Source organism: Ambystoma mexicanum, chromosome 6p (genome assembly GCF_040938575.1).
Source record: "Ambystoma mexicanum isolate Mex_15411 chromosome 6p, UKY_AmexF1_1, whole genome shotgun sequence".
Classification (NCBI taxonomy): Eukaryota; Metazoa; Chordata; class Amphibia; order Caudata; family Ambystomatidae; genus Ambystoma; species Ambystoma mexicanum.
This window is the reverse complement of record NC_090935.1, coordinates 1,458,656,530-1,458,680,629: the sequence shown is the minus strand read 5'-3', so window position 1 is coordinate 1,458,680,629 and position 24,100 is coordinate 1,458,656,530. Positions and strand designations below refer to the sequence as shown.

The following is a 24,100-nucleotide window of genomic DNA, read 5'->3' as shown; positions in this document are numbered from 1 at the left end:
ATTCAGTTACACTCCTCCAGAAATTAAAGCACACACGTTTTGGATAAATTATCCATCTTCAGGGCCTGTACAGTGTTCTTCTAATTTAGCATTCTATTAAATAACCTAGAAAATATATACACAATTACTCATTAATAACCACTTAGATCTGTAGAAAAGTCCAGGGCAATATATCGTGAATCATGTACACTAAACTTTAAATCGTGGACATATCACTCTTGATTGTCAATCTGAAACCCAACATGAAATAAAAATATGTAGCCCTTCACACAAAAAAAACACACACAAAAAAATCCAAGTCAATCAAAAGTTCTCCCCATAATTTACAGAAGGTAAACTTTCACCTGTATAGCCTTCGGTCGGGAGCGGTCACTCAACAGCTCTGGTGGTCGCCTGAAGTTGCTGGGGACGTCCTAAGTTTCTGAGTTCCTGCTCCAGGACCTTCACGTTTTATGCAGGAAAACCAGCTGAGCCTACCAAACATGCATCCATTCAAACTTGGGGGAGGGGTGAGGCTGTTCAATGGGACAGCCAGCCTCCCAGCACAAACTGGTTCCAGGCAATCACGCGGCAGGACAAAGACCAGGGGCGTTTTGGTCACCTCCCCCACTTCCTGTCCTTTCAGACATTCAGTCTCTTGGCGGGCTGTCAAAGAGAAGCCCACGAAAGACAAAAGACACATCGAGACCTCCCCCACCCAGCCAGGTAGAAGAAGGCTCTAGAAAGAGCAAGTCATCAAGAAAAGGGATTCAAGTACAGCCACCATTTTAGGCAAATGGTGACCCTTGTGTCCCTTACCGCAGCTGCAAAGGGAGCCTGTGACAAAAGTCCACTAAAACTTGTGCAAAAAAGTACACTGCCACCAGCCAGTGAGATGAACTTGCAATAGTTTTATTGGAAAAGTGAGAAAAGGGAGACATGGGGCCTCATTACGACTGTGGCGGCCACGGTATGAACGGTGCCGGTAAGGGACCGGCACCGTTCATAACGTGCTGCCACATTACGAGTTCTGCAGCGGGTCCCGCTCTGTACGCCTGGCCAGACCAGAAGTGCAGAGCGGCACCCGCTAGCAGAACAGGATGCTAGCAACAGACCTGTCATTAACGGGTCCGTTGTTGGCATCCTCCCCATTCCCATTGAGCCCTATGGGGGCTCAAATGGGGACGTACCGGGTCCGGATCCCGTGAAAGGGAATTACCGGGCCCGCAAAGGTCGGAATGATTGGGTAAAGAAAACTTGTGGAAGAAGGATGTCACGTCGTTGTTTGGTGCATAGATATTGTCATAAAATACTTTGGTTCTATACATGTCCACTACTAGGATAAAGACATATCTTTCATTATCCCAGCATCTGTCAAGGACTCGCAGTGGAAGGGTCTTCCTAATGAAAATTCTAATACTCAGAAACTGGGGTTGTATGGTACTAGTCATCAAGCTTTGTAATATCGTCCAAAAGACGATGCACCTTTTGCTCGCTGAAGCGACCCGTTGTCTCGCTAAGTGACCTATGTTTGATTTAGTCCAATATAAATGCACCTCTCCAGAGGGTGGTGCTAGACGGAAGCCAAGGAGCCCATGCACAAGGTTGGAGCCTAGCCAATGCATTGGTGCATATTGAGCGGTGTTAATGCTCATCTATGCTTTAATGAGCTTCACTCGTAAGGCATTGGAATGTGAAGTGGTTAGGACACAGGCCTGCTAGGAATGAGGAGTGTGAGATATGCAACATGTTGCCAATAATCTTCGTTAAGAATATAGGCTTTCAACTTTGATTATATAAATATTTACAAAAGGATCAATTGGGCTGCAGGTCTAAAGGTGGGCCTGTATCCCATCTCGCTCTCTTGAAGGGGGCTCCCACCTCCCTAGCCCAGTGTCCCTACTCGCACAGATCTGGTGACTAATATTGCTTCATAAAAGCCAAGGTGCCCCTACTGTCTAAGCCTGCCCTAATATAGGGGGTCCTAAAGGATGAATCCTTATCTATCTAACTCTCTATGAAACTTTTCAAGTGATTCAGTGGTTAATGTGATTGCCTTGGCTTGCCTTTCCTGCAGATGATCAGCCCTCAACCTTTCCCTTTCCTCTCCCTATGCCGGTCTACTCTGCATCACCCCATCTCTCGCCTTCTCTCCAACTATCCGTGTCGTACTCTATCCTGCTCATATTTAGATCTACATCTCCTTTCTTTCCTTCCACTCACTCCCCCTCTCCCTCCTTCCCGCCCTCCTCCTCCTCCCGTCTCCCCTCGTCAGCTCCCTCCTGATCTGTGCCAGTTCCCTCTAGATCGCAATCCTCCTGTCACTACTGTGAGGGGTCAGAAATAAAAGCCGGACACAAAGTGGTTATGTTCTTGGTTAAAGATATTTTTATTAAATAAAAGTGGTTTGTGAAAACGCCTCTCTAGCCTCATTCTAAAGAGGAACTTCCCTACCTAGAAACCAAAAACTAAGGATCTGCCTGTGTCAGGATCATGTCAGTAACTGAAAAGCCGTTCAAAACATCCTATTCTGAGCCTCGCTCTATAAACAATATAACCAAGGGTCAAAGGAAAAGTCTTTAACTTGATGTTGGTCAAAGTGTTCAAAACCAAAAGCGTAAGACTGACTAACGAAAATGTTCTCCAATTTAAAGACCCTTGGGTTCAGAGGGTGATGCCCTTCCCCTGGATTCTTAAACAGCATGGCAAAACAAATGTCTCTTAACTAAAAGTTCCTTTGTGTCTTCACTGGACTTATACAGTTCTTGTTAAACCCAAAAGTTGTCCAACAGTCTTTCTGTAGACGTTCTTGTAACTTTGCAGATCACCTGGCATACGCCCCTGCCAGGAATCGTGAGATAATTACAACTGCCTGATGTACACGCCTGCCAGAACATGTGTTTTATAGTTCTTTAGCACTACCACAAATACTGTGAGGTGCTTCTGTAGTTGATTGGGGTTTGCTTTTGTACTTTGCCTGGACTGCATTTCAACAAACTTTGTGTATTTTCTGCATCAGCAATCTCGTACCATTAAATCACTTGTTGGCGCGCTTGTCAGAATGCCCCTGGGTCCCCAGATGCTTTGGGCAAACTCACTGGTTCCTTCCAGCATCTGACGCTGCTCGTGCATCGGTGGTGTGGTTCCTTCAGACGCTTTCCAGTTTGGAGTGTGCAGATGTTCTTCCAGCGTCTTGCTTGGCTCCATGGTCACCCGCCAGCTTTCCTCTTCAGCCCAGGTTGGAGAATGCCGTTTCATCACACGGCCCAACCTCCAGGAGCTCCAGCGCCACAGAGCCTCTCCACAGCCCTTTTTGTTCGCACGTGGGTTTCTCCTCCTGACCCAGGAGCCTTCTCCGTTACGCCAGCCACGTCGGTGAACGTCACGTTCGAAAGCCTCAGCATGGTTGGTTACGTCTTCTACTGCCGTGCTCGGCTCCATAGTGTGGTTGCCATCTTTAAATGTTCCGCGCACTGAAGACTTGGGAAAACAACTAGTCTGCATGTAATACTAGAGTTCCTGTCACTTTGCACAAACTCCTTTGTCCTCCACCTTTTCGCAGTACCTGAGTGGTTATGAGAGTTGGAGTCCATGGCTATCTTTGGGCTTTTAATTCCGGGATGGTTTCTCCCATGGATTTCACATAAAGGCACATCAGAAACAAAAAGGTATTATGTGCGAGTTGTGGGTGTTTGGGTCAAAGGTGGGTGCCTGATCAGAGCAGTGCAGGGAAAATGTTTCTCGACTTCCTCTACAAGAGGGAACCGTTAGCTGACAATAGGCCATTAGGGCCTTGGGTGTCAGGGGGTCTTCCTCATGGGAAAGGGGGGAATACTGGGGCTCATCCAATGAAGTCCTAACATCTCCCAAGTGGTTGTCTTCTCCCTTGTCATCTGGTAGTGGCTGATGTCCCCTGGCCACACGGGAGGTGGTTTCCACCGGGGAATCCCTGCATCTACTTTCCTCTGACACTGTGCTCCTCACTCAAAAATTACCTTTAATCACTTTCTCATCCACTCACACACAAACAGTCAAATTGGTACCACCCTCGAGTCCCAATACCTTAACCTTCATTCTCTCCAAGCACTCCAAAAGTCCCTCCAGGTCTTCTTCCACTTGCTACACCCTCATTTTGGGTCTCTTGGTCTCCCTTCGACTACTCTAACCTTACCCAAACACATTTCACTGCCAAATGACTGCTGGCTTTTTATAGCCCATCCCTGCCTGGGGTTTGGTCTGCTTCCACTTGATGCTCAAGCGAGGTCTTACCTAGGCAAATCTCTTTCTAAGCTAACCCAAACACCTCCCCTAGACTTCCCCTGTGGGCTGGAATTTCTCAAAGAATTCTTCATAAGGGACCTTAGCCCCACCCCTTTTTTCCAGTCTCCATTTTCCTGCAGCCAGCCATGCGGTCACTTTGGTTGTTTGTTATTTGGCTCTCACCTATCCTTGGTGGGGGAGGGGTCACTGTTTAAACAGGATTTAGGGAGTGTTCCTGGTTCTCCCCTATTCCTACACAGTCCCTTGCCAGTTCCTGTACCGCTGTCACTATCCCACCACTTCTCTGTAGCCAGTCTGGGGTTTGTGGGTGTTTGGTCACAAATTCGGCTCGTGAATGGGGAGGCCGAGGCCACGTCCATTCACATTTGGGTATAAGTGTGTTCCTCCTGATCAAGGTTGGGTCTGGTCTATTGGCCCAGGTGCATTGTGGTACATGTAATCTTCTGGATGGTACGGCCTCCCGAGAAACCTCTGAAAGAGAAAAGACTGACCTGGTCAGGAAAGAGGCTTACATGTATTGAGTCAGGGAAAGAGAATCCAATATACAGATATGGCTCCACCCACATCTGGGAGCTGAGGGCAGGGTACTCCCCCAAACTATCTCTGGTGTAGGCCTGGCTCTGGCGTTGCCCAGGTAAGCCGCCTACCCCAGTAGGTGCCCCATCACCTTGTCACAAATAGCTAGTATTACAGTCTATGTCGGCTAATGCCTTTTAGAATTGAATTTGATTTTTTTACATTTTATTTTGTTGCCTTTATTTATACCTTTTGAAAAATTAATACAGGCTAGAAACTATATATATGCTTTTGGTAGGAACTTGTCTCATTGCTTAGTGGCCAGGGGGGATCTAGGTCTTCCAGCAGTCAAAACTGTGCTTGTTTGGAACCCCTTAACATCCAACGTCACATTTTAGTTCCCTCTCCTCAAACAATGATTTTTAATCACTACACAATATTTAGAAATGTGCTTTTATTGAAATGCATGCTACTGATTGAGCTTCCTTTTCTAATAACTATCCTTTACATTTTGGTTTGGGCCATAAATCTGCCAAATGAAACAAAAACCTACTGTATGCAATATGAGCTTGAACCTTATATATGGTTGGTGCAAGAGCCATTTTAAATTCCTTTGCTAGTAACACTGTGTAGGGTCTGAAACTGAAACTGGCATGCTAAGGTCATAGATCTACATTGGAGCTGCGGAATACACTTGCGGTGAGCTAGGACCAATGCTGTATCCCCAAGTTATCAATGCTGAAGTTTGAAGCCCCTTGGCATATGCCGCCGCTTTTTAGTTCACAGACCACAGTCACACCTGTTATCCATACTGTAGTACCTGTACCTTTTTCATATGGCTGCTGATCAATATTGATATTTATTTGGTTGCTATTGTAACAAAAAGCAATATGGGGTCAAATCTTAATCAGCAACCCGAAAGCTACCCCCTTCATCTCCAGTTCAATATTAGATGTGCATTGTAGCAGAGCATGGGCGCTGCACGGAAATGGAAGTGTTTACCTCCTGCAGAGTGTGTGGTGCCACCTTCAGTCACTTGCAGGATGTTCACACCGTTTCACGTGGGCAAATTCTGTCTGCCCGGGATAACCAACGTCATTGGTGCCCGACTAAGGCGCCAAGCCACGACTGCGGTCCTTAATGAAACATTGAAACTTTAGACTATTATGTGCTTTATGTCCCCCCCAACCCCTTCCTACCATTCTACCCCATTTAACAGAGCCCAATCTGGAGAAGAGCTTACAGTTATTGATTGTGCACTGAAACTCATGAACTACTTCACCTTCTGTGCTTTAAACCCCTACTGCTCTGCAATGACTAAACATATGAGCCAAAAGATCAGCACCAAGGTGAGGGAGATTATTGGCACGGCATATTCCAGTAACGAAATCCAGCAATGCCTCATCACTCTCTGGGTTTCCCTGACACACGCGTCATTTACGCCATACCAGTGGAACAGTACATCCAAAGACCAGGACTGGTATATTTTGTACAGCACTGTGTACTGTAGCAGGTGGAGGGTGCCGCAAGATGTTGCATACTGAGCTTTTTTTTTTTTAATTCTTTTTTTTAGGTTTTGGTCATTATTCCGTACTTAATGTCAAAAAAGGTCTTAACTGAAATACTAGTTGCACGGTACTAAATACGTACTGTAGGAGTCGGGTGGTGAGGGAGGAAGGGTCCATGCATGGTAACAACGCATACTTAGGAGGATAGGCTGAATATTTTCAAGACCAAAATGCTGATATTGAATCTGTATATGTTTGTAGATATTATAATGTTGCTACAGTAGGTTGTCCTTTTGCTTGGCTCTTGACTGTAGGCATCTGAGCAAGCAGATATATGCGCTGTAGCAACAAGACAACGAGAGGAACACGTTGCTGCTTAAGGCGTTACCCTTTGCGAGATCATAGGATGAAGGTCAGCATAGGTGTAATCTTCAGAGCTTACTGGATACTCGGCTGGAAGTAGGGGACTGTAAAGCCAGTCAAATCTGGGTAGTACCAAGGGCCATATTAATTTATTTTTTGTAACCAAAGCATTATTCTTACACCACAGTCTTTCGAGCAAATTTGTGTTTGGGTCGTAACCAGGACATTTTTTTAGCATTTTTTTTTTTTTATAGCTGTGCCTTATTCTGATCATCCCACAGGCTATGCCCTATGTTCCAGGATGTCAATAAAGAAAGGTCGGTGGCCCATGTGAAGATCAGATTGGAGACCTGGATGATTTACAGTATGTCCCGTTTGCAGATGAGAATAGCGTCACCCTTGAATGCTTTCACAGAATGGCCTTCAGGCGGAAGGTCAACTGATGAGCAAGCCTACCACCCCTCCTACAAAGAATCCACAGCACATGTCTGGTACGGTCTCTCCAAGCAGGGCCTAGAACCTCAGATTTATTTTGAGGGCATAATGGACACAACCTTATTTTATTTGTAAAAGAGAACATAATTATGCATTTGTATGCGATTTTATTCCTCCCAAAACATGTAAACACCTTTATAAAGCAACATTAATAACTTTTCAATAAATATCAATATGCCTTTTACATTGCGCACATTATGTACATGCAGAGTGTTTCTATAGTCTGTGACTGACATTTAGTGGCTCTTTAAATAATTTAGACTTGTGGTTTTGTGCCTTTTAAATGTCTTTTCAGTAACTTTTTCCTCTGACCATATTACTTTGTATCTACTTTTGCCTTGCTAATACCATTCACGGGGAGGGAGGGTGAGGGGGGACACCCCCCCCCCCCCGCGTAACCCCGGGAACACTTATAACAGTCATTCCTCTTTTTTATCATCCCCTTCATACTATTATTAACTGAAGTCTAACTGGACTTTTTCTCCCCCACTTAAACTCAAACCGGCATTGCTCATTTATTCATTCTGCCACTTTTTTTACCGTCTTTTTTTGTATTTAATTATTTTTACCCCTTCAATTATTGTCTCTATTTTTTTACTGCAATGTCATCACTGGTTACCAATTATGCAAGGGGAAATCTTTAGGATTGCGAAAATGAGGCTTAGGATGGCAAATATCATAATATAATATATTAGCACATAACTCCATAATAGAAACCACTGCAGTAAGTTACCGGAGAAAGGAAGTGTGAGAAATGGGGCAGTGAAACACATGTCGATGAAAGTTGCAATTCATTTTTGAACAGAAACCAAACATCGACTTCTGGAAACACTAGCAATGAAAGAGAACATTCAAGTCTAAAGGTGATGCTTTTCTCGGATATATGAATTAAAGTTTACGTTATGCTTCAGTGCAACCCCCAAACTGCTATTTCTAGCTTCAGAAAAATGGTATACAATGTCCACTAAACCGATAAACCCAAACTCTGAATATCCAAATGACCAAAGTACTCACCAGGGATTAGGGTTTCCATAACAACACGTTCGTCCAGGATATAATGCAGGTAAAATCGCTCACATCTTGCTTTCCCGCCATTAGAAACCTAGCCTCAAATAAAACGATGCGGAAGCATGATGAGGCGTAACCACTTTGGTTCTGTGACAAAGCCCCTTCTTGTTTCTGAAAAACACCTGGTTCGTGACTCAGGGGGTGAATGCTACCCCAGGAAAGGGAACAATGCAGCACACGCTGGAATGGGGCTGATTCCATGGTTAAATTTCCCTGTTAACTGACCCTTGGCATGGGGCAGCCACATGCCTCGCTGCAACCCCACCTGCTACAAACAGATCCCTCCCTCAGCCCCACTGGTCAAGAGCTTTTAGATTGGAGTCGATTTCCCACGGAATCTAACCTCCAACCTTATTCTGGACCATCAGAGGCCCAGTGCTGGCAACCTACTCCACAAATGAAGTCTGCAGTGCTTCACGGGAGCCCCGCAGCTCCAGCCATGAAGACACATCTTGACGCTTTAAGGGAGAGGCTTCTCAAAGTCCTAGTAACAGTAGCATGTGGCCAAAAATAATCACACGCAAGCACGGAAGAGGCATATTTTGTGAAGACACAGTCCACCGCAGTGAATGCTGGAATCTCACACCATTTTATATCAAAATCACAAGCTCCCAGTCCTTCCAAAAAGAATGTGCTCCCTAAAGCTTCAACAATCCTTAGCATCTGAAACCTAAGCTGGGGATTGCCATACATGGCCTCCAGAATACACAAACTCCCATAGAGATTCAGGGGTTTTTATTTTGGTTTGTAGAAAAGGGCTCTCTAAGGGCCATCCCACTCTAACCTACAGATGGTCAGACCCCTCCCTAACCCAGGCATCCCTGAATCCCAGGCTGATCGGTAGAGATTAGTAACCCCCTACTATCTAAACACTGTCTACAGCAATGTGATGGCCCAAAGCTGAACGCCTTGATCTATCTAAACTCCCCCAGGGTACAATATGGGGTCCTGTGAAGGCATCACTAATGAGACACAGACAACGTTTGCTCAACAAACCTTTATTACTTAAAAATGTAGGCTGAATAAGGACTATCTTGCCCTATGCTAAGGTGCGATTTCCCTACCTAAAAGACAACGTAGGATAGTCTTTGTCAAGAACTGTGTCCAAAACCTATACTTGTCCTCACATCTAAATGTGTAGGGCTGTCAGCATCAAAACAAGTAGCGTTCAAATAACAGTTCAGAGCTTCTTCCAGCTCCTGGCTTGTAACCAGCTTTCCCTTTCCCAAGTTCACAAAGAACAGGGGTTCCCTTCCCTAAGAGTTCAGTACTTTTAGCTTTTCCAAACCAACACAATTCCCAGTGTAGATGATCTGGTTACCTTTCACCAATTCACCTATGTATTTCAGTTCCTTAACTTCAAATCACATAAAATGTCCATTGCAATTCAAACACAAGCTTCTTTGTGGGCGTTTCAGTGGCTTATCCTTAGAAGGGTGCACTTGGTCTAGGCGCAGTTGTCGGGCCACACAGTCCACCCATTACAGGTCATGCAACCGACACACCTTACTTGCTGCTTGTTCATCAACACGTGGCCACTGCTTCAGCTTGACAGTGGTGCTCGATTCAGTCACATGGATCACACTCTCTTGGACCTATTGACCTTGTATTGTGGCTTGGTTTTGCCACCATGCACTTTCTTATAATTCTCCTGGCTCCTGCCAATGCTTGGTTTCTCAGATTATACAGTTCCTTGAATTCTCTTGGCTTTTTCCACTGCTTGTTTTCTCATGTTATACCGTTCCTTAAATTCTCTAAGCCACTGCTCGTTTTCTCAGATAATACATTTCCTTACATAAAAAGGTTCACAAACTATATTTCACCCTGATCGGTATTCAAAAGTGCTCACACTTGGTTTCACTTCGACCGGCATTCAGAAGTATGTAAACTTGCTTTCACTGAAATCGGAATTCACAGAAATGCTTTGTTCCATTCAAATCATTATTTAGCATTTGCCTGAAGTGCTTGCATGCCAAAACAGTGTCCCCCATGATTGTAGACTCACCAGCCGGATCTTATGGCTTGCCTGCGAGGTCTCCTGCCGCTGCAAGCCCTCTCTTTCCCATGCGGTACCTTGCGTAGTCTCCCAACAGCTCTCCGTGGCTTTGCTTACCAAGCAATGCTTCTCCTGCAGCTCTGGATTCCTACGACCGCTTTGCTGGGTCGCACTGGTCTCCCTCTCGAGGTCTGCCACCGGCCTCCAGCATCCTTCAGCTTTGCTTTCTGCTGCATACGCTCTGCATCTTCCAAAAGGGTCTTGAGTGCTCTGCTTGCTATGCCGCTTCTCCGGAGAGGTCTGCCCTTCACCCAGCAGTCCGTAGCCCTGCTTCTAAAGTGGACCCCAATTCCACAATACTTCCTGCCACCATGATTGGTCCAAAAAGGACTAGACCACTCACAGTTGAAACGGTAGTTCTGCATATATATATATTTAGGATGTGTTTCTCTAGTAGGTCTCTACTTCGTCCCAGTACCAAACTGGTGTTTCTTGGGGAATGTTTTAAGGACAGAACGGGGAAAGGATCGACAATAGCCTTTAAAGGCTTGAGCGACAGAGGACCGATTATGAAAGGGAAAGGAGGGAATCTAAGCAGATACAATCATCAGAAATTATATTAACATGGGGCTCCTCCAGCACCATATTGACCAAGGGGATATTGCCATATAAGGGGGAACTGGCAAGCTTATCTTTTTGACATGCACAAATTAGGAAAACAAAATCAGTGCACCGATGTTCAGTACAGGGAAGATTACAGTGTCGTATTCAAGATGAAAAACAGGTTCACCTTTTCCTTACTGGTTTTAAAAAAACACCCACATAGAAAGCAGATCCAATTGAGGACCTTCATTCCATTATCATGTCTCAGATTCTTATTGTACCTTTGCCTTTTTAAACAATGTCTATGCAGGCCCTTGCGTCTTCAAACGATCATTAGAAATAACCCTGTGCTTTTTTGTAGCAAGGTTCCCCCAACTGATCCTTTCACATTTGTATCTTAAAAATACAACACACACGCATTGATTGCGCGCCTTTTAAGATTATCAAAAGGAAGTATTTAGGTTTAAGTAGTTGTAACAGCCCATCCGAAGCATGACCACCTTTGTGTTTGAATTGTCTTCCATGTGAAAGGCTGTGGTTTAAAAATGTTAACAAAACATAGCAGATACTGCTTCTGCTCTGGGACATATTGGATTTACAAACAGGCAGGCAGTCAGTCTGTGTAAAAGGTTTAATTTCAGAAGAGTACAAAAATTGCATACCTTGTTTTTCTCCTGGGTTGCGACACGAATGGCTCTCTCGTTCTTTTTCCTCTTGTGGATTTTTCAGATAAACATGTTTCTCTCTCTTTTTCTTGACGGACACCTCAGGATTGCCAAACCTTCCACCTTGTACAGAAATCGGAAACAAAATTATTTATTTATTTGCATGTGTATAGCGTGCATCGGCCCTAGGGCATCGTGGCGCTTTTAAGGATACTTGTTTAGACAAAGAGCATAGTTTATAGGGTTACAAGAGCATACAGCAGTTTAGACATACATTTCAGTTACGGATTGGGCAATTAACATGGATGAATCCACAGGTCAGGTAAGGTATGTCTGAAGTGTCTAAGGTGGCTGGCCTAGTGGAATAGTTGAGTTTTCAGAAACTTGCGGAAGGCTGAGTGTGAGGTCTCTTTCCCGAGTGTTGGTGGTAGTGCATTCCAATTTTTTGGTGCTAAGACTGCAAAGCTGGCGCCTCCAGCTTTGGCTCTTTTAAAGGTTGGGATGGCGAGCAGGTTGCAGTGTTGGGTGCGTATAGGTCTTTCTGAAGTGGCACGGTGAATGGTTTCTGAGGGGTACGTAGGTGCTGTGTTTGCTAGGCAGGTGTGTGTAATGGAAAGGGCTTTGAATAGGATGCGCTCTCTGACTGGGAGCCAATGGGCGTCTTTCCGGGCTTGGGAGATGTGCTCCCTTTTTGGAATGCTGAGGGCTGCCCTGAGGGCGTTGTTTTGAGTGGTTTGGAGTTTCTTTAAGTTCTTGGCTGAGGTGCCCAGGAAGAGGACATTGCAGTAGTCCAATCTAGCCCCTACTGTGGCTCTGGCTATCGACAGGCAGTTTTGAAGTAAGAAATAAGGTTTGACAGCATTTATGATTTTGGAGGTAAGAGCTGCCGAAGATGTGATGGCGCTGACTTGTTGTGACATGGATATGGTGGAATCTATGTGTACTCCGGGTTTTGGCTGTTTTTGATGTGGATATGGGAGTGTTGGCTATGATGAAGGAGGAGTATTTGCTGTCCAATTTATTGAGTGTTTTTTGGTGCCTACTATGAGTATTTCAGTCTTGTCTCCGTTGAGACAGAGGCCGTTAGCCGCCATCAAGGCCTGGATGATGGCATAGATCTCACTTAGCTTGGCAGTGTCCTGTTCATAGGAGCCGGTGAGTGGGAGTAGTACTTGCATATCATCGGCATAATTGATGCAAGTTATGCCGTGATCATCGAGGTCGTTGGAGAGGGAGGGTAAAAATGTTGTAGAGAGTCGGTGACGTGCAGGCACCCTCCGGAACTCCGCAATGGATGGGTGTGGGGGTGGAGCATGCTTGGTCTGAGAATACCCTCATTAGCCTTCCCTCAAGGAAGGAGGTGATCCATGTGGTAGCTTGCTGTGAGAAGTGAGCTGCCTTCTTGAGGTGTCTGCATGAGGTCATGTGATCTACCAGATCGAAGGCTGCAGATAGGTCAAGCAGCAAGAGATCTTCCTTCTTAAATTAAATAATTGCCAGTTTGGCTTTTTAATATAGTCAGGTGATTTCAAGTGAAAACACAAACGCTGGACTTTATTTTACATCATTCTGCATATTAAATTTGTTCAGAAACCGTGACAAGTTGATTCAATTGCCTCAGTGTCTGGTTTTGCCATTTAGACATTCTGGCAACAGTGACTCGGGTACTAGATGTGTAATGGTGGCCATCTAAAATAGAGGCACAGTTCCATAGTAAAGGTTATTCCTTTACTATTGATCTTCTATCTCACGTTCCTTGGCACTGGCAAATATAGGCGAGTTATTTTAGGCGCAGTGATCTACACTTCAATGCCATTGTATGGATGTGAAATGTTTGTCCTAAAATACTATCAAATGAAGACTAGCCTACCAACTTCACATATACTAATCACTTCTGGGCAATGACAGCGAAGTTGGTGGAGCATTCTGAGCCCCTGCCAGTTCTACCAAGGACAACTACTGAAACCGCCAGCCATAAACCCTCTACGGATGACGTTAGGGGTCAGGCTAAAAATGTGCTTACTTTTCTCTAAAGCTCTAACATTTTTGGAATGAAACCTACATTGTACAGCTATCCCCTGCCCAGTCAGGATTGATGCTGGAGCGAGCCAGAATCCCCAGATGAGCAACTCACATTTCTGTATTCTGTCAGCAGAATGCAAGCAACAGCCCCAAAGATTTTATTTAGTACTACAGCCCAAAGATGTAAGTGAAGAAGAACATACCAACTTTTCAGATTACTGTTCTAAACACTGAGTTTCTGTTAAAGAGTAATCCATTGCTTTTCATACAGAGTTACTACTGCCGTTGCGGTCACTTCGTAGTACTGAAATTTACATGTGCTCCAAATACCCTTTGAAAGGTATGCAAATGTCAATTGTCATGTGTGTCTTTGCTTGTTATAGGTCTATAAATGAATGTGCCTGCAGATAATTGTGATGACACTTGGGGCAAATAATTCTTTGAAAATATTTGCCATTGAAGCACATTTCTTCTATTCACTCACCCGAGAAATTGTTGGCAGCATGCCTTCTCTCCGAGATCCTGTTGCCCATAAGATGCAGCTCTTCCTTTTCTGTAACACTTAATGAGAAAACAGCGGTTGCTATAACAGGTCCTGTTGTAAAAAATAAAATAGACAGTGATAATGAATATTACGGTTGTTGAATCATGCTAAGAACAAGGTTAATTTTAGATGCAGACAGAAAAGCAGTAAGTCCTTATGCTTACTCTTCATTGTACGGATGTGGAAAACCTACCTGCAGTTGGTTTCAATGTTAAAATTACATGTGACATTAAATCCTGTAATTGGATGGTTCCCATTTGTAAGGATGCAATGCGCGTGCTTGGGAGCCAATTTAGGAGATGCTGTATGCCTGACTGGGACATGAATTTTGAGGCAAATAAGGAGCATGGGGCAAGTTTAAACATCTGCCTTTTCAACTATCAGGCCTAAAGACTACAACTAAAGCAGTTACAATGATGCTGAATCAGGGGAGCGATCTTGCACAGAAGAGGACATTAATGATGGGTTCCGAACTTTCTATGCTGAACTACATCAGCCAGAAGGTGAGGCAATAAGGGACGAGATTGACGCTTACCTTAGAACAATACTGACCTATGGGGATGCAGAGGTCATTAAACTGCCAATTACCTCAAAGGAGACCAGAGAGGCAATTCTGGGGGTACCAAATGGAAAAGCTCTGGGTTTTGCTGGATTGGTCGCAGAGTTCTATAAAGAGTTCCATACCACTTTGATCCCATATTTGCTGCAATTATAGGAGGAAGAATTGGGCAAGGGACAATTACCAGAGTCGCTCCGGGAGGCGGTAATAACGCTGTTATTGAAAAAAGTTAAAATACCTAGTCACTGTGACTCGTATGATCCGCGGTCTTTAATTAATGTGGAAATCAACTTTTTCACAAAGGTTGTCACGAACAGGCTATAACCATTGATGACTCAACACTTAATACATAAGGATCAATCAGGGTTTATTCCCGGTAGGGCCACGGCTGTAAATTTACAAAGGTTGTACAATGTTATGGATCTAGTTAATCCAGAATCATGAGCAGTTGCTACATCGTTGGACATGCACAAGGCATTTGACAAGGTGCATTGACCCGTTTCTATTTCAAATACTTGAGAATTATGGGTTTGGCTGCCGATTTCAATAGTGGGTTATATTATTATATATGGCCCGTTAGGCAAGAATTATGCAGTAACACTGTGTGAGACTACATAACACTTGTCCTTTTGGTATAGGCCTGTACTACACAAGTTGGTAGTGTAACGGAGCAGCCAGGCTCATCTCAAGAGGGGTACATTCAAGAGGGGTAAATGTGAGCTGTATAGCTGTAGCAATGAAGTATTCAAGTAACACTTATACTCAAGGTTTCAGTTATAAATAATTATTTAAAATCAGTTTTTAAATAAGCATTCTACAAAAAGGGCAATATAGGTAACAATCAAATAACGTTACAATACTTTTCCAGATTCAGCATAATTTTAGTAAATACTCTTTATAGATGCACTTTACACACTTCCTACACCCAGAGGTGATTTCTACACCCAGAGGCGATTTCATTCACAAGGACAGTAGTAGAATTTATATATCACTAGTACACTTTGCAGATTCCGAGTTTGCAGAAAGGAAAGGGTAAAGGAAGGAATAAGGTTAAACAGGTTCTCGGGACATGCGAGTATACTTAAATCTTCCTATGAAGTCTAGACAAAACCTTTCCCAGCAATAAGAGTCTAAAATCAAGTTATCACCTCTGACGGACAGAAAATATCAAAGTCAATGGACTAGAATAGCCTGAAGGGAGCCAGGACAGCCAAAGTCAATTGGAGCACAGTCTATGGAGCTGAGGCACTTTGTAGTTAAAAAGTAGTGAGTTTTTGTAGAAAATCACTGTAGGGTCACAAGCTGTTACACTTGTGGAGGGAAGAGCTGAAATCAACTCTGACAAAAGTAGCTACTGCAAGTCTCAACTGAGAAGAGCAAAAGACACTGGAGTAAGTACCCCAAGTCTGAACAGTACCTCTGGTTTGAAGAAGAGTGGTCCAGCTGGCTTCTGTCCTGTTGCAGCGATGCCGATCTAGGGTTCCTGAGCCTCAGTCGTGGGGACAAGGGGGAGGACATCTGGAGGACTCCTGCAGGAGCAATTTGGAGGTTGGCGGCACCCACGGCCTCTTTTCGGATCAGCGGCACTTTGTGTTTTTAGCGCTCGGTAAACAGCACCACCGCAGATTCTGGATACCAGTTGGGCTTCCTTCACTCCTTAGGTCCTGCACTTTGGTGAGGGGACTCAAACTCTGGTTGTCCTGCTGCTGGAGTGTCCTAAGGAGACTCGGGAGCTTCTGGCCGGATTGTAGACGTTGCACTCTACTACGGATTTCTCGACCCCTGGCATTCGGTTCCTGCAGCAGCAAAGCAGTACAGTCAGTGGGGGAATGTGGTCCAGTGGAATTCGTCTCGGGGTTAGTTGGTCCCACTAACCCAAGGGAAGAAGTCGTCCCTTACGGAGCATCTATTGTCAATCAGAAAAAGGAGTTTCAACACAGCAGCAGGGCTTCACTGGGCAATTCAAAGGTCCAGGAGGATGCAGCAAGCTTCGTTCACGGTTTCTTCGTTGGGTATTCTTCCCAGTGGTCGACTCTGCCTCTAGTCCAAAAACCCTTGCCTTTTAAGCAGGTTGCTCCCAATCATGCACAGCCTAGGCTGTCACTCAAACAGCAGGTCTGGGTGCATTCAGGCATTCCTAGAGACAAAGGACAGGGGCGTTTCGGGAACCTCCCTCACTTCCTGCCCTTCTAGACACACTGAAGCCCGCCAAAGGCAAAATTAACAAAGGGCTCAAAACTGGCTTGGCGCACCAAGTAAAGCCCAAGCAAGACCTCACAAACATGAAAGACTGTCATTTTGACAAAATGGTCACCCATGGGTGCTATACTGCAGCCGAGGATTCAGCCTGCGGTAATAAAGCACAAGGGTAGGAAAATTAAACCACTGCCACCAGCCATTTAAAGTAATGAGGGTTAACATAAACATTTTACATTAGTAGGTAGGATATAAGGGGCTACTAGGTAACCCCATACCCGGCACTCCACATAAGATGGGGTGTGCTGGACCTACAAAGAAAAAAGGTAAGTAAAGTCAATTTCACTTTACTATTCTTGGCAACAGTAGTTCACACAGGAAAAGGTATTTAAACCTTATGAGAAAACTAAAGGATTACTCTGTGACACTGCACTGAAGGTGCTGTGTGTCACCATACAAAAAGTAGATGCCTACAGAGTTTGCCAGATTCCAAAAACAAAGGAAACATAATCCAAATCAGATCAAAACACGAGCGTAAACAAAAGGTTTCACTCACTCCAGTGTTAAAGTCAAAAGGTCCTAAAGTCCAGCAAAACAGCTGGGGGTCTCCAAGGTTGAAGGGAATTAGCACAGAAATGAGAATTCTCCTTAACATGGCCCCATTGCTAGGGTCAATACAAATGGAAATGTATCATCTGTCATAAAACTTGAAGGTGGCACGAGGCAAGGATGCCCAATATAGCTGCTTTTATTCGCACTTGTCTTTGAACCACTTGCAGATAAACCGAGAGATTGCTATGCAAAAAGTGGCTTCAGATTGGGAGGTCCTTCGTCCGCATTTAATGAGATTAAAGTCAATGTATTATTTTATATTAGTAATCCTTCTGAAAACGTGTCTGACATCATCAGAGTTGTAGAGGATTTCTGGAAGTACATCTCAATAGGGATAAACCAGAGGTGTCCCCCCCCTTACTGATGCTACCTTGACGCCTGCTAAAACACATGGGATGAAAGTGGCAGCGGCTTCCATGAAATACTTGGGTATAGTCATAACAAGATCATTGTCAGAGTTGGTACATTTGAATTACACCAATACATTACACAATTGCGGTCCAAGTTAAATAAATGGGTTAAGATTCCAATGTCATTGATGGGCAGGCTATCTTTGCTCAAAATTATTGTTTTACCAAAGATGTTGTATTTGTTCAATAATATACCAGCATGGCCCGGGCAGGCTATATTCAGAGAGTTACAACCAATGAGTATTTCTTTCATATGGTAAATGAATGGCCAGGCAAAGTTGGTCATCATTAACTCTCCCTTGGGAGGAAGGTGGAATCATGGCTCCACACTAAGAGGTATATTGTCTAGCGGCACAGGGTCTATACACAATGTACTGGGAGGAGCTAGTGGGTGCTCCGCCACATATACATTTGGAAAATAGTGCAGCGGGGAGACTCTGTTGCGATCTCTCATATACAGGGGCAAATACACATCAGGGGGACCGTTATACCCAGTGGAGGCAACGGGAATAGGATGGAAAACATTGCTCCGGATGCAGGGTGTAGAGTTCCCATATGAAAGGAGTGCAGCACTTTGGAAAATACTGCATTGGCGTCAACCTTAGACTTCAATAGAAAAGAGCTGGAAGGCAGTAGGCATACACAGGATGGGAGATCTGTATAGACAGGGGAGGTTTGTCAATTGGGAAGAGATTAAGGTGTACTCCTCTTCAATTAATGTATTTTTGCTGAATGAGTTCTGCTTTCAAAGCAAGATGTCCTCAGATTAATCCAGGGGTGTTGCATATACATGAGGCTGTAGCCTGAAGAAGGGCTAAAAGTGTGTCGGTTTTGTATAAGCGCATAATGGGTGGAATTCGAATTAAAGGCCCGGACAATAAAATGAAGTGGGAACGAGATTGCCATATACAGCTCACAGAAAAACAATTGTTAAGGATTTGTAACTTAAATAAGAAAATCTCGGATAATTCTAGGTTTCAGGGTATACAAGTCAAGGTTAATAGGTTGCATTACCCACCAACTAAAATCCGACTTTTCAATGCAGATATGCTGGAGGGTTTGCTACATAGGTTGTACACTTGCCCCAAGCTGTGGGATTATTGGAAGTGGGAGAACCATGGTTTACTTGAGGTCATTAGTCAACAGATAGAATTCTCTGTTAGTTTGTGCATTCGGATACATTGGTAAAATGACTGAGGAGAAACATAGGTTTTTAAACTTGGGGCTATTGCTAGCAAGAAGACTCATTCTGTTGAAATGGACATCGCACCACCAACAGTCAATGAATGGCAAAATGATTTAGTACGGGCTAAAGATACAGAAGAAGTTCACGCCACATCGGTGCATTCCATTAGCAGACCCACGGACATATGGTCTGACTGTCAATCTCAGGGGTCAGGAAGAAGATCTTTGCTGAGGACTCAGATGCCGATTTTGCACAATGTCACTCCAATGGAGCAGGAAGACTCAAATTATTATGTACTGTTTTTGTATGGTTTCATTTGATACCAAGTGTTTTTAAATAAAGTTTTTTTTTTAAAGTGGAGCAGTGTTGCCATTTGGTGATTTGGTGCAAATCTGTCCAGTCGTTTTATTTAAATTTGGCAGAAAATATGGTGCCCCGGCACAAACATCTTTTATAGATTTCCCATGGCTCATTGCAGCAACTGAGGCTTTTCAGAAATGATGCAAATGAAAAATTACAATGTTCTGAAAATGATGATACTAGTGGGCAAAGCGGATCTTTAGCTTAAGGATGGATGTGTGGAGGTCGAAACAATAGCAATTGGGAAGTTACAGAGTTTATGGTAGGCTAATAATATTTATTTTCATTGGTTTGTGTCTTTTTGCAGGATGGCAATGTTCTAGCGAGAATTTTTTTTGAACTGTGTCACTGGAATAAGACCTTGGACACTTTTTTGCATTCTAGCGAGAATATATGGCGAGGTCACAAAAATCAAAATATGTGCTAAAACACCAAATATCACACACATCCTTGTTCAGTTTCTTCAGTGTCAGAAAGGGAACACTGGCCACAATGGGGAAAAATTCCATACCTTAGATTAGAAATATATTGAATATGACAAAACATTATTACTGTAGGTGTTCGAGATATAGTATAACACAACCTTTTAAGTTCAGTGAAACTACTTTAGTGAAAGTGACAGAGGTGATGGTTTAACGGAACAAGAATCTTGAAAGTGTTCAAAGCTACAACACCTTAACTCTGAGCCTCACCATCGCGCAGCCCATAGAACACAAATTACATCACAGATGGCATCACTTATTATATCATCACAGGCATTACGGGAAACTAGAGCACATCAATGGCATCACCTGTATATCACGGGGAGCTACTAGTCAGAGTAAACAATTATTTTGGTCTTCTTCAAGACCTATGACAAACATATTGTTTAGATGTATGTGTTGTGCCTGCTAGCACAAATGTAATGTACCCCTGGACCCATTATGAAGATACAGCCTAGCAGCTATTTTGGGTGGCTTGGTGGAAAGTGCAAACAGTGGTCATAGCCACATGCCATGGAATTGGCCACGGATCCACTATGGGAGTAAAATATAACTGGGCATTGTCAGTGGCTACTATGGGTGGTCCAGCGGGGCCCAAGGCATGGCCTTAGACAACAGGCCATGGCTCATCATTGGTATGCTCTTGATTTTCTGTGATGCCATCAATGAGGTCATCAGTGAGCTCATGAGCTGCATAACTGGGGACAGGCTAAGGTGTAACAGTGTCTCCAATACTTGCCAAAACTCAAGGGTTTTGTTGCATTAGACCATGTTACTTCTCCACAGAGGGACAGCACTCGTGGGGTGGTCAGGACGTCAGCATATATCTCCTCGCAATAAATCAATCCATCATCAGCCAATGTATTAATTGCATATCCAGCTTTATTTTGGCATCACACGACACGTTTCGCAACGCTCCCGTTGCTTGATCACATAAGAAATGCATGACTTGCACAGTAATTTTAAATACAGATGGACACTCTATGGTTCTACCCAAAAAGCTTGTCCTTCCACACTTTCTACCCATCCAGATACCTGCAGGTTGAGTAGGTCAATGCAGGCAGACATTTTGGAGTGAACTTTTTCTCTCTCCAACTCCATCTAACCTCACAGTGCAAACAAAGGCAAAAGCAAAGATCACAAGTATTTTACCAAATCGATCAATAAACAATTCTTAGAAGGTTAAAAAATTCTTAAAAGTTCTAAAACTCTTTGTGCATGAGGCGGATCGGGGAATAATTCCCAATTTAGTTAATCCAAAATTTCTTAATAAAAACCATGCAATCAAAGTTTTTTTACAGCTCTGAGGCTTAGTGCATGAGACAATTCTTGTTTACTATGAACTTACGCACGTTTGCCTTTTATTTTGCAAAGTCCCTAGATTCCAGTTGAAAAATGTAATTTAACACTGACACCGTACGGACATACTTAGCTGCCATCAATTAGTATGTGTTTCTATCCCATTTATCAAATGTATGCATAGGGGAACAAAGCCCTTTGGGCATTTGAAGTTGGGGTGCTAAAGTGCATAGTGCTGTAAACATGACTCTCAATCAATTCGCTTACTTTATGCTAGAAACATTAAAAAATGCTAAAGTGCAAAGTGCTCTATAAATGTCTTAGGCATCCCTTTTGCTATTATTCCTTTCAAATTGTCCATGCATTTTGACCAATGGCTTCTTTGGTAATTAGCTTTCCTCTATGTCAGGGGAATCGATACGCTAAAGTGATTAGTGCTGTAAACATGCATTTTTCTTGCAGCCAGTATTCAATATTCAACATAGAACTAGGGTTGGAGAATGTACAGAGAGAGGGAAAAAGGGCCTTGCACCTTATAAATTATGAAATGGGGGAACTAGAAGACTGTGTAATTCTCAGTATTTCATGCAATATCAACACACATAATTATCTACAAAAAATAAAGGTTAAAAGTTAAAGCAAACTCAATTATCAAAGCTTAGCAAAGGATTTTTGTCACTGATTTTCTCTTTGGTTTTTTGGGAGCTGCAAGGTCAAAGAAGTTTATGTTCCTAGAAATTTACATAATTCTTCATCTAGGTTATGTCTTCCTGGTTTTTTTGTTTGGAAATCTAGGGTAAACCTTGTCTCCATCTGGCGTAGTTCCAGTTCTCGGTTTCCTCCACGTGGGTTGGATTTACTATGGTGTACTCCAAAAAATCTGTAGATGCCCAATTTGCTCTGGTGTATGTCTCTGAAATGTACTGCCATGGGATAGGAAGCATCTACATTCTTAATGGCATGCATGTGCTGCAGAATTCTTAGTTTCAACTTGCCAATGGGGCTTCCTACATACCACAGATTGCACGAACATAGTAGTACATACCAAATTCAGTGTTGCAGGTGATCTTTGTTTTTACTTCTAAACTGTGGCCTAACATGGGATGCACAAAGTTAGTTTTGGTCAGGGCATATTGGCATGCTTTGCATTTAGTACACTTTGTAAAACCTGTGTTCTTCATGCTCAACCACGTTGTGACAACATGGATTCCGGATTTGGAGGGCATAAAGCTACTAACCAACACATCTTTGAGGGAGACTCATTTTCTGTACGTTATATTGATTCGTTCCCCTAAGAACGGTAATAAGGGTTCATCAGATTTTAGAACATACCAGTGTTTGTGCAATATTTTTCTTATTGTATTTGCATGGGAACCATACGTGAGGATCAGTCTCATGTCATCTTACGTCGTCTGGTTCCATTGTTTTTTCAGACATTCGATTGTTTGATAGTAGTGCTGTGTGATCTAAATTCCGTGCTTTAGAGTAAGCGCTTTCTATAATTGCCTTTGGATATTTTGTTTGTCATAATTTCGAGCTGTGATCTTGCATTCTCTATCAAAACAATCTATTTTACTACAGTTCCGACGAATCCTAACGAACTCCCTGTATGGTATACTCCATTTTAATGGCGTTGGGTGGTTACTGCTCACAAACAATGGAATGTCTGAGTGTCATGAAGCCTACCCCCGGAGCACCAGGCCAGGCCCAGCACCCCCGGGAGCAGGCATCGTGCCCCCGGGTAAAAGCCCAGCTGCCCCTTATAGGGGCTCTTTGGACTCTGTCCTGGCGCCTTTGGCGCCAGACTCATGTTGGACATCAGTCCTGGCGCCATAGGCGCCAGGCTCATAAAGGAAAGTGTTGGGTGCACTTACCTGGTGCAGACCATGCTGCATACTCACCTTATGCAGACCATGCTGCACGAAGACCCAAGCCAAATGAGGCTTAGGAGGGACTATTTTACTGAAGGGACTATTTTGGTACTTGGGTGGGGCTGTGGAAGAATACTTACCTAGGACTTCTTCCAAGGCTATTTAAGCCACGCCCGGACAGCCACACGTGCTTCGCGTTGTTCTGCATCCCAGCAGCTGAACTCTCACCGTGTCTGCTCCTGCACCTGGACGCCAGCCACGCCCGCCTCGAACCTGGAACACCTGTAAGGAAAGAAGAGAAGAGAAAGGTGAAAACCAAGAACTTATTCAAACTTCTTACCTGCATCCGGAATCTTCACGCCAGCATTCTTGAAGAAAGACTTCCATTTAAAAGCATTGCGTTGCTCGCTGCAGCGCCGCGCTTCACTCACCTGTCCTCGAGACATCTCCCGGCTCCAGCGCGGCTGTCAGCACCGGTCGCCACATCTCTGCACCTAGGGAAGAGAAGAAGAGACAAAAGGTGAGCAGAGGGAACACAGGAGGAAAGCCGAATTTTCAGCCATTATACTTACCGGCTTTTCTTGGTGACCCATTCCACATTTCGGGTCGGCGCCGCTTCGTTGGCAGGTACCGCATCCCGGCCCTTATGGGGAAAGGACAAAAGACATTACTGGGGAATTATAAAGACATTTAGAGAGGTCGCCCTCATCACTAACTCACTTGATTTTACCATCGGCAATTTAACCCCTGAACGCATCGCCTTCGTTCTGCACCTGAAATAAAGGACAGATCACAGGTTAGGAAGACAACATAAAAAGAGGCTCACACTTGAACTTTTGAATCTTCATACTTACGGCGTATCGCTCAGAAAAGTCAAGTGGATTTTGCCAGCGCCATTCTGAAAACCAGTGAAGTAACTGGACGAACGCGCGCCCCTGCACCAGAAGCAGGATGGAGAGTTCATCCTTCCAAACCATAAGTTGAGCTTAAACCAGGGGTTTTGGAGGAAGTCAGAGAAGAACGAAGGGGGAAAAGGGGGAGCAAGCACACTATTCTGCAGACAGTTAATCCCCTTTCTCATCTGC

General features: G+C 43.9%; 1 protein-coding gene across 1 annotated transcript in view; it reads right to left on the bottom strand.

Moving 5' to 3' along the window:
* LOC138510530 (zinc finger protein 614-like) overlaps positions 1-24,100 on the bottom strand; it is a 183,706-nt gene that overhangs the window by 45,761 nt on the left and 113,845 nt on the right. The window contains exons 3-4 of the mRNA XM_069626254.1: positions 13,981-14,091; positions 11,472-11,597 (exon numbers count right to left, since the gene is read on the bottom strand). Coding sequence (XP_069482355.1) covers positions 11,472-11,597; positions 13,981-14,091 — 237 coding nt within the window. The remainder of the gene's footprint in view (positions 1-11,471; positions 11,598-13,980; positions 14,092-24,100) is intronic.